Below are 12,248 nucleotides of genomic sequence, written 5' to 3' on the forward strand. Positions count from 1 at the left end.
GGATCATGCAAGGTCAACAAGCCTGCAGAGGATCCAAAGAAAATCGGGAATACGGTCCATGGACAGACCAAACACAAACACATACGTGCAGTGCCAGATTAAGACCTTCCAAGACACTAAGCACTGAAAATATTATAGTGCCCTCCTGCCCTACAAAATGTGAAACAAAAAGAAAACAATATTAAAAGCTAAAAAGGTGGGAAAATACCAGTGTTGCCATCATTTCAAATCAAAATACTCGTACATGCAGATCGAACTGGTCATATATAATACATTCATTCAGTTTTATCATCAACAATTAATTTGAATTTTTCTGGTGCCCCTGTTGGGCTGGTGCTCTAAGCACGTGCTTAGTGTGCTTAATGGGTAATCCGGCAATGTATACATACTATTTAGACTATACAATTTCCACTATAAATAAGACGACACATATACGCATCTGTCAACCAATGCAAATTCAAGTCGCCTCACACAAATGAGACTACTTGAAAGTTTTTAAGCTTTGTTTTTGCTTTGGCCATGTTTATATTTAGACCAATATTTAACACTTTAACAGCTTCTCCAAGTGAGGGATTAAACTGTAGCCGTATACATAAGGCAACATTTGCAGGTGTGCGGATTACGCACGGCGGCTTGGCTGGGTATGACGTAAATAGAGGATCTGTGTGTGTGTGTGTGTGTGTGAGAGAGAGAGAGAGAGAGAGAGAGAGAGAGAGAGAGAGAGACTGGTATTTTTATGGTAGCTTTAACAATTTTTCAGTCATATCGCTGCGATGTCTGCAGTGTGGCAGTTTATAGTGATGTCTAGCACTGGGGCATCATGCCGCAGACATGTAGCATGATATCCCACCCAGTCACATTATCCTGACACCAGGCCGACCACTAATCTAACACTAACCTCTTAATGCCGAGCGCCTAGCGAGGCAGCTGTTAGTACCATTTTTGTAAGTCTTTGGTAGGACTCGGCCGTGTTTCGAACCCACGACCTCCCGCTTTCGAGGCGGACGCTCTAACCACTAGGCCACAGGAGCGGTCAATAGAGGATCTCAAAATGGGTAATGATTTAATATTTAATGTATTAAAAGAGTTGAATAAAGTCCAGCTTTTGCGCGCCTTGGTGAGCAAAAGCTGGATAGTATTCAACGAGTTTCATAAATTTACTATTAAATCATTACCCATTTGAGATTCTTTTTATCACATAGTTTTTATATCAGTAGAAATTACTTAGATATAAAGAAGAATTAATAGTTTAGTTCATTCTGACAGACGTTCCACATTTAATTTGTTGTGCGTAAAAAGAGTCCTAAACAAAGCTGAAGTAGTAAAAGTAAATTATACTTTTTTACAAACTGTAAATCAAAGAACAAGCGTCCATCCGAATAAACAGAACATTTAATAAAGACAAAATGCGTATGATGTCACATTGTTTGATACTGTAGACAGTACCGGTTAGAGTCCATGTTCATCCTAAAACATTGCTCGATATTTATGTAAAAAGAGGATTATGGGATGAGGAAATTCCCATATATACTCTAATGTATTTGTGACCGGATATTTACAGTATTTGATTTGGAACAGTAGACTGTATAGAAGACGTAAACACATTTATTTTTGAGTCGGATTTGCATCACACATTTACCGCATAAATATGTTGTGGCTGGATAAAGTTTGTTTAGCTGGGAGACACATTTATATTCACATTCTTCTGTGAACAGAGGTGAGTTTATTTACGTTCGTAAGTTAACATTTAAACCACGCTTGTATATAGGGTGGATTCTATGTTACAAATATACTGCCCCCCCCCCCCCGCTATCAAATGAGCAGTACCATTAGTTTAACATCTTGTTATTGCTCTTGTCTTGGGATTTTACGCCGTGATGATATTGTTATTCATGATAAAACAAACCACTGTTGGGGTAGATTGGCGATATTCAGACATACGAGACCATTTTTCCCCAACTCCCTTTCGTGAGTGAAGTCTAAAAATGGCCGCCAAAATGCTCATTGAAAACAAAACATTTCAGCAGGCGGGTTTAAAAAAGATATCCAACGATCGCAGCCAGTCAGCAAAGAGAAGACTGCACAATAATTTCATGGGCTTATTTGGACCAATCAGAACACAATAAGTGATATGTAATACGCTGAGATATAAAAAATCTGAAACTGTTCATACTATAGCAAAACTATACCGACTATGTGATATTGGATGCAACTACCTACATACACACTACAGACATCAGTACCGAAAACAATTAAAAAGCCCCCTGGCCTAAGTGGTTAGAGCGTCCGCCTCTAATGTGGGAAGTCGCGGGTTCGAACTCCGGCTGAGTCATACCAAAAACTTATAAAAATAGTAATAACAGCTACCTCGCTTGGCGCTCAGCATAAAGAGGTTAGTGTTTCGACTGGTAAGCCTGGTGTCAGGATAATGTGACTGGTTGGGACATGATGCTGCACGTTTGCGGCATGGTGCCCCAGTACTAGACATCACTATAAACGGCAATAATGCATACATCGTAGCGATATGACTGAAAAATTGCTAAAGCCACGTTACAAATCCACCCACACCCCCACCCCACACACACTAAAAAGCAGCGTTTTTTTCCCTTCAACAAACGACTTGACATCCTTGCTATATTACAAATCCCAAAATAACTGCAGAATTTACCCTAGTCAAAACCTTTTCAAATATTCTACTAATTTATTTTCCCTGTTTAATTTTTTTCTTTTTCCTTTTAAATAAAATCTAAAGAGTACTCGAACATTTTACCATATAATGCCATTCCATACAAAAACACAATCTGACAGAATAACAACATTGTAACATATATACTAAACACACATTGGGCAATAGGGAGGTCCCTGGCAAGGGTCACTCAAAAGCTACAAATTGGGGAGGAAACTAGCCCAAGCATATTTACTTATGGAAAGGGAGTACAAGCCATATATAAATCAAATTCAGACCATGGTGAGGAAAGTTTAGGAGACTTAGAAACAGGAATCTTTAAAAATTGTATTAAAATTATGAAAAGAGAAACTCGAATCACAAAAAATAACCAAATAAAGTTTTGAACAAAATTCTTTTTGATCTTTTTTTTTCACGAACCCACAACTACAGACCTTATGGGGAAACATTGACATAGAAAAACCCTTTACAAAACTTTCGGATCTGAAGAGAGATCCCTCCGATGTTGATAGATAAAACATAGCTAAGAGCTTAAGAGGGGCCAAAATATAACTATAATAGATTCTTCCCGATAAGGTCACTAGCAGACGATATTCTGCCCATTTTACCTGGACGATGGGCAACGTGGCAGTTTCTCCCATATGCGATCACCGAAATTTACCATTTTTAACAAGGCATACTGAAGGAAAGTCAACTTATAAATCGCAATATATATATACTAACAGAAAGCTTGATTTGCGTTCTGTTTATATACGTAATTTTCGTAAAGGTATCTTGAGAGTCAATGAATTTATTTCAACTTCCAAACACCATATGAAGTCCACGGTTAATCTGCCCGCTGACCAAAATATGGCGGCTGATGACGTCATCCGGGAACTATCTAATACAGATGGGGAAAATGATACGAAACGTTAAATGAGCAAATATTTTTAGCATTTAAAATATCACAACTGAATGAAAAATAAGTATATGCATTACTATTTTCTTAATTTGTTAAAAACCAAACTCTGTTCCTGTGTTTGCAAACTTCAGTGAATAAAATGTATTTCGGTGAAGTAGACTACCATGCAGACAGATACGGTAGATGATGCACAAAGAAGCCTTTTTATGATAGGTATAATTGACTGACCAATCCAAATGTACACTCATCTCAATACAGCCTTTGCATGATAGCTATACTTGACTGACCAATCCAAATATACACTCTTGTATGATAGCTACAATTGACTGACCAGTCTAAATGTACACTCTTATCAATACATCCTTTGTATGATAGCTACAATTGACTGACCAATCTAAATGTACACTCTTCTCAATACATCCTTGGTATGATAGCTATAATTGACTGACCAATCTAAATGTACACTCTTATCAATACATCCTTTGTATGATAGCTATAATTGACTGGCCAATCTAAATGTACACTCTTCTCAATACAGCCTTTGTATGATAGCTACAATTGACTGACCAATCTAAATGTACACTCTTCACAAAACAGCCTTTGTATGATAGCTACAATTGACTGACCAATCTAAATGTACACTCTTATCAATACATCCTTTGTATGATAGCTATAATTGACTGACCAATCTAAATGTACACTCTTCTCAATACATCCTTTGTATGATAGCTATAATTGACTGACCAATCCATATGTACTCTTCTCAATACGCACGCTTCCTTGACTGACCAATCCAAATGTACACTCTTCTCAACACAGCTTTTATATGATAGGTATAATTGACTGACCAATCCAAATGTGCTCTTCTCAATACAGCCTTTGTATGATAGCTCTAACTGACTGACCAATCCAAATGTACACTCTTCTCAATACATCCTTTGTATGATAGCTGTAATTGACTGACCAATCCAAATGTGCTCTTCTCAATACAGCCTTTGTATGATAGCTATAACTGACTGACCAATCTAAATGTACACTCTTCTTAATACATCCTTTTTATGATAGCTACAATTGACTGACCAATCTAAATGTACACTCTTATCAATACATCCTTTGTATGATAGCTATAATTGACTGACCAATCTAAATGTACACTCTTCTCAAAACAGCCTTTGTATGATAGCTACAATTGACTGACCAATCTAAATGTACACTCTTCTCAATACATCCTTTGTATGATAGCTACAATTGACTGACCAATCTAAATGTACACTCTTCTCAATACATCCTTTGTATGATAGCTATAATTGACTGACCAATCTAAATGTACACTCTTCTCAATACAGCCTTTGTATGATAGCTATAACTGACTGACCAATATAAATGTACACTCTTATCAATACGCACGCTTCCTTGACTCTCAAATCCAAATGTACACTCTTCTCAATTCAGCCTTTGTATGATAGTTACAATTGACTGACCAATCCAAATGTACACTCTTCTCAATTCAGCCTTTGTATGATAGGTATAACTGACTGACCAATCCAAATGTACACTCTTCACAATACAGCCGTTGTATGATAGCTATAATTGACTGACCAATCCAAATGTACACTCTTCTCAATTCAGCCTTTGTATGATAGTTACAACTGACTGACCAATCCAAATGTACACTCTTCTCAATTCAGCCTTTGTATGATAGTTACAATTGACTGACCAATCCAAATGTACACTCTTCACAATACATCCTTTGTATGATAGCTATAATTGACTGACCAATCTAAATGTACACTCTTCTCAATATACCCTTTGTATGATAGCTGTAATTAACTGACCAATCCAAATGTACACTCTTCTCAATTCAGCCTTTGTATGATAGGTATAACTGACTGACCAATCCAAATGTACACTCTTCACAATACAGCCGTTGTATGAATGCTATAATTGACTGACCAATCCAAATGTACACTCTTCTCAATACAGCCTGGCCATGTTGTCCGCATGCCGGAAGAACGCCTACCTAAGAAGGTCTTCTGTGGAGAGCTACATCAAGGCAAGAGATCTCACAGTGGTCAAAAAAAGAGGTACATTGACACCCTCAATGCTTGTCTGAAGAACCTAGGCATTGATCCTGACACCTGCGAGAGTGTCGCTGCTAACCGATCTGCTTGGCGCAGTCAAGTCAATACTGGTGCGGAAGCCTTTAAACAGAAGAGACTGGTGGACGCAGCTGAAAAACGTGATCTACGCAAATCCAGGAACAACAGTTCCGCAACTCCCAGTCAGCAACCTGCACATCCATGTCCCCACTGCAACAGACTCTTCCAGGCCCGGATCGGACTGATTAGCTATCTTCGGACCCACCCCCAGTGACTCGGTGCCATTAAATGGTACTCATCGACACCGATGGACGAACATCATAATTGACTAACCAATCCAGATGTACACTCTTCTCAGTACAGCCTTTGTATGATAGCTATAATTGACTGACCAATCCAAATGTACACTCTTCTCAATATACCCTTTGTATGATAGCTACAATTGACTGACCAATCCAAATGTACATTCTTCTCAATATACACTATTCCTTAAGGTCATTTAGTGTAGTATCATTACCTGGCTTGATTGTTTAATTTCTTAGTCTTGTGATTATTTGTCCTGCCATTTTTAATCGTTTAATCATGTAACCTCAGCAGTCTCATGAGCAATTAAAGTAATCGCATCTCACTGCGCAGTTGTATTTATTACGCTTAAATATGCTTGTAATTTCTACCTCTAATTTCTGGGGGAAGCCCGGCATCAAAGTGGCCGGAGACTACAAAAGCTTTTGATAGGTTTATTTCAGAATCATATGTTTATTTCATGCTTGCATTTTTATACACTTCTTTCCCTTTAGTAAGTTGCGTAATGTTCATAGCATTCATAGATGTGGAGGAAAAGACGAACAGCTATCGAGCTACAATTACTGATTCAGTGAGTGACACGCCCACTTTGTCTTTTCGCCGGAATTTCCTGCACTATCTTGTTTCCGTAATGAAAGCTAATTGGCTGGTATTCTTGTGTATTATCGCTTGAACTAAGTTTTCCTCAAGCAACTTCCTAGCATTATCGGGATACGGAAACAGAGGCACAGCAATGCGGAAGCAAACCTTTTGTTTGATTACCGTACCCACATGTATATATGTAATACGTATATGTATGTGTAATTTTCAGAGATGCACACACAACTGATCGAAACACAGACAGATAGACGAACGTAAGGAAAAACCGCTAAACAGACGGACTGACACATATAGATGGATGTATAGCACCCATACAAATATGTGTACATACCTGCTTACATGTGCATTGTTACAGTTTTCTTAACAATCCAGGTGTGTTGACAGAGGTATTGATTATTATGTAGGTAACTAACAATAGGTCAATTCGTACAAGAATTTAACGAACACACATCCTCAAGGTGGAGAAAAGGTGTGGTTTTCCTAGAAAACTGACAGCTTGTAATATACTAACCGAAGTGTTTAGTTACTGTCGAAAGAGCAGCAGCAAGACTAAAGAAGCAAATGCAAAAAAGAGTACATGGGAATTGTAACGCTAGAAAGCTCAGATAAGTTTGAAGCTGAGAACGTTTCCATGCAAGTAAGTGACTTGAATTAATCTCGTGATCTATTAACACCAAATTATCGAAATACGCCCGCACTTACGTCCTGATTAGATGACTTGCTAGACATTACTCGTGTATTGCTTTACTTTGTAGCTAAATGTTTTACTTTCACTTTAGGTATGAAGGGCCGACAAGGGTGGGTGGGGGGTAACCGCGGATGTGTTCCCGGGTCCCGGGTCCGTAAGAGGTCCCGGGCCGAACAACACCTTTTTATTTTATAATAGAAAAATTTTGTTGGAACAAGAACTAGGAGAGGCCCAGGTGTTTCTTACTCCAGAGCCCGTGATCGCTCTCTACGGCCCTGTAGGTATGAGACCATGTGGCAGTGATAAAAAATACTATTATTAATGCTGCTACTACAAGTGCAATTGGACCGCTCCGGTGGCATAGCGGTTAGAACGTCCGCTTCGGATGCGGGAGGTCGCGGGTTCGATCGCCGGCAGTGTCATGCCAAAGACTTATAAAAATGGTACTAACAGCTCCCTCGCTTGGCGCTCAGCATTAAGAGGTTAGTGTTAGGACTGGTCTGCCTGGTGTCAGGATAATGTGACTCTGGGTGGGACATCATGCTACATGTCTGCGACGTGATGCCCCAGTGCTAGACGTTCACTATAAACTGCCACCATGCAGACACCATAGCAATATGACTTAAAAATTGTTTAAGCTACGTTAAAAATCCAAATCACACACACACACACACACACACACACACACACACACACACACGTGCAATCAATATTGCTACTAATAGTGTTATTACTTTTGTTCTTCTTACTTTTATTATTGCTGTTGTTGGCTGAGACCTAGTTGATGCTGGTGCCATTGCCGTCGTTGTTTGGTTAATACAACGTCCCAAATGGTATCGCCATATAAGTGTTCATTACATGTATTAGTCCGAGTTTCCTCTGACCCTTGCCATCCCATTTTTGATATTTGGACGTTTATGTTGGGGTGTAGGGTCAGAGTCCATTCCCTATCGAAAAGTTGGAATTCGCCGACACCATTTGGTGTCGGCATAGGGGAGCCACTTACTAGCCGGCCTAGCAAACTATAACGACCGTTCATCGAGATAATATATGCATGAAATCGATAGGAATATGATTTATTTTCTCAGAAACAGCGAATATAGCATTCGTTATATCTTTAATCCGCTGACAGACGGGATGTAACTACAGCGTTGATGAAATTTGACCTGGAACTCATTTGCATTCCGAGTAACATGACTACACAAATCTCGCAGCCTACATGTCAGTGACATCAGAGGACCAATAACCATGTGATATCAACAAAATACCATTTCGAAAGTTGTTGTACATAGAATTCGAAAATATTAATTAAAAGTCACGTAATACTTGTACATAAATATAACAAACACTTAATCCCCAACATATTTATTCTGAGAACAACGACTAGAAACCTGTCGGTATCGCAGCAAGGTGGAGAAAACGAGATTCGTCAATTACTAAGCACGTGTCTACAATGTATTGTGTTGGTGTCACGTGACTACCGTATTGACCTGTGCTCTCCGCTTATTGAATATGGTTTTTTTCCCCAAGTTGCTGCAACATGTACCGATTTCTGGTCGTAGTTATCAGAACAAATATTTTTAGAAGTTTATGTTCTTTCATATTTATGTAAACAGTACGTGACTTTCATTTATATGTTCGATTTGTTTTCCTGCAGCAACATTAGAAATGCTTTAATGTTAATATCACGTGACTATTTGAACTCGGAGGGCATTTGGTGGCGCTCTACAGTTTCGTATTTTGCATAGGATTTTAAAGAAAAAGAATTTCCCCGGTTTTCCTCACTGGTTATACTGGTTATCTAAAACCTTGTGTATCTTAGGTATAATTCAAAGAACCTTTAATTCCCTTTATTTTGGTGTATGATTGATGGATGTAATGTAGGTTATAGAGTATACAGCTTGGCCTTACTCCAGATGTGCACCTTTCAAAAAAGTGCTAGCTCCACTTGGTCATTTTCACTTCCTGAACTTCAGAGGTAAATTGTATAAAAAAAAGAGCCGATAGCTTTTTTCAGTGGCGTCGCTAAGGGGGTGCGGACCACACCGGGTGACACCATCTCAGAGGGGTGACACCAAAATGAAAAATTGCAAATTTTACAGAGCACACACTGCTCGGTCTAGTCGGATTTCATAAGCGGATAACCGATCATAGTTAAATACATGACTAGCAGGCACAGGGTGCCACCATGCAGTCTGCAGAGCGTCTGGTGCTTATTTGAATGAGATTCAGAGCTGGTCGGAGCAAAATTTGGAGTTATTTGCGAACGCGTTAATTAATGAGGTAGAATAGATTTGGAGTCCCATGCAGGAGAGAGCGTGTTCAGCCATGCAGGCGCCCCTGTCACTGGGGGGTGGGGGTGGGATGGGGTGTGCAGACAGCATCGGGGAACACCATCAGAGGGGGTGACACCAAAGTGACTGTCTATAAAAATGTTGAATTTTTGTGCCGGAAGTAGGTCAATGGGGGTGACACCATGAGTAACCGCACTGGGTGACACCAACCCTAATGACGCCACTGGCTTTTTTTTTACATTTTATAAATTTGGTAATTCATTCATTGCACTTTCAGAAGCTGGTATTGTCTATTCTGGCAAAATCCATTTTCCCTATTTTAATAGCTGCTATGGATAGTGTACTTTAGACTAATTCAGGCTGATTTTTGAGCAAAGGGAGCAGTCATTTTAGTTAGCGATGTGCTTAGATCATGTGCACTTTCCAAAAGTACAATATCCAAAGAAATATCATCCACATTACATTAATGTAGTATAGAGGTATGCCAACATTCTCTCCATTGTGCATGTTTTAAGTGCAAACAACTTCACCTTACATACGTCACTCTCTCAAAAGTAAATAATAACTGGCGAGCGCCCCCTTGACATGTAGGTCGCGAGATTTGTGTAGTCATGTGACTCGGAATGCAAATAGCGAGTTCCAGGTCAAATTTCAACCACGCTATTGTTTCAGATAGACTGTCAGCAGATCAAAGATATAGCAAATGCTCTACTCGCAATATCTGAGAAAATAAATCATATTCCTATCGATTTCATGCAGATATATCTCGATGAACGGTCGTTATAATTTGCAAAGCCGGCTAATAAGCGGATACCCTGTGCCGACACCAACTGATGTCGGCGATCTCCAACTTTTCGATAGGGAATGGACTCTGACCCTACACCCCAACATATACGTCTAAATATATATAAAAAAAACGGGGTGGCAAGGGTCAGAGGAAACTCGGACTACACGTGTATTTGCTTCACATCAGAATTGTTTTGATTCAGATCTTGAGTTACGCCCCTTTTATGACTATTCCAGTCATCCGTAATGCCTCTTTTATAATTGTGCCTGATGTGCTATTCCAATACTGAGTGATGCTCCTTTTATAATTGTGTCTCTTGTTGAGGACGCTATCCCGATCTTCTGTGGTTCCTCTTTTATAATTGTGCTTCATATTAAATGGCACTATTCCGATCATTAAGTGGCTGTTATGTATATTAAATTTTCATTGTTTGTCACTTTTTATTTGTTCTGGGTTATGCAAAATAGTATTTTGCAGCTGACCTTGTCCAAAATCAAGTTCATTGTTTACCTGACCAGAATCGTTTATTTTGTTTATGCTATCAACAACTAATACAATTTATTTTCTCTATGAGTATGGATTTAATATTAGAATAATTATCTATAAACATACTTGTATTGATCTGAGTAAAGGACATTGTGTTTACCATGTTCATTATTATAGTTTTAATAACATACCTTGTGTAATTATAGCTTGGATTGTTCAGGAAAGGGCATTTGTCTTTCATCCTAGCTCTTCCTATGGGTCTTAGAGATTGTTTTTTAAAAAACATATAATCTATTCTGTTACTTATTTTAAGACCATAGAGTCGTGACAGAAGATTGTGTACGTGATACAAATTTCTCTAAGATAGTTCCGAAAACTTTGCTTTTGAAATTTAAATTCACTTTGTTTTCAGAATTTTCTATATCCCAGATATATTAATTTCACATATTCGATAAATACACTGTGAAGCCAGTAAGCGTTTACACTATCACCTAAAGTAGAGAACTTTATTTTGAATACTACCCAGGAGTGGTTTAGTATCTTTAGAAAATGGAATTACATCTTTAAAAACTGCAGTTAGAGATAGTTTCAGTTTCAGATAGAAATGATGCACAGAGAGAGAGAGAGAGAGAGAGAGAGAGAGAGAGAGAGAGACAGAGAGAGAGAGAGAATGGCAGAAAGAGAAAGAGAAATGAAGAAAGAGAATCACAGAGCGAAAAAGAAATGGAAGAAAGGGCATTTCAGTTTGAATTAAAATAATTAGAGATCACAAGCGGAAAGCAATCCCCCACTTTACAGATAAGTTCAGACTTTTATGTTATCAGAAATATCAAGTATGTACCCCTTTTTGAAGAAAAATAAGTAGATCAAAATTTTCTTCATTTTTAGAAAATTGGTGGATTTTTAAATGGCCAGGAGAGCACTGGACTTTATTATTTAAAAATGTACTTATTGGCAAAGCTCGTGATAGTTACCTTTTACCCTCACTACAGCAGAGTACTGATTATGATGTGGTTAAGGAAAATATCTTGAAGGGTTATGAGTTGGTGCCCGAGGCATATCGGAAAGGGTTTAGGAATTGTAGAAAATCAACTGACCAGGCCTATGTCGAATTTGAATGGGAAAAAGCACAACACTTGGATAGGTGAAGCCATTCTAAAAAGATTAATAAAGATTATGATAACCTTGGACAACTTATAATATTCAACCCATAGTAATATGAAGACCTATCTTGATAAGAAAAATGTGGAACATTTGGAAGAGGTTGCGCGTACATCTGACGATTATTCCTTAACCCACAAAGTTTCTTTTGTCAATAAGTCTTCCACTGAACAGTCTTCTGGTAAAACAAAGCTATTCCATTCTAATACTAGCACTTCTAAATCTCAATATGGCACAACATTT

At 38.4% G+C, this 12,248-nt stretch overlaps 1 protein-coding gene across 3 annotated transcripts in view; it reads left to right on the plus strand.

Moving 5' to 3' along the window:
* The first annotated feature begins 1,583 nt into the window (after window positions 1–1,583).
* LOC149785713 (transcription factor ETV6-like) overlaps window positions 1,584–12,248 on the plus strand; it is a 119,939-nt gene continuing 109,274 nt past the window's right edge. The window contains exon 1 of one of the 3 annotated variants that reach the window (XM_089979581.1): window positions 1,584–1,717. Coding sequence is in view for 2 of the 3 variants with exons in the window: in XM_089979582.1 (XP_089835708.1) it covers window positions 7,167–7,226 (60 nt within the window). In the remaining variant the exon portion in view is untranslated. Of the gene's footprint in view, window positions 1,718–7,058; window positions 7,227–12,248 lie in introns of those variants that run through there. The other 2 variants (XM_089979582.1, XM_089979578.1) reach the window with 2 other exon arrangements.

This window comes from Sinohyriopsis cumingii, chromosome 13, assembly GCF_028554795.1.
Source record: "Sinohyriopsis cumingii isolate HCF-2022 chromosome 13, ASM2855479v2, whole genome shotgun sequence".
NCBI lineage: Eukaryota > Metazoa > Mollusca > Bivalvia > Unionida > Unionidae > Sinohyriopsis > Sinohyriopsis cumingii.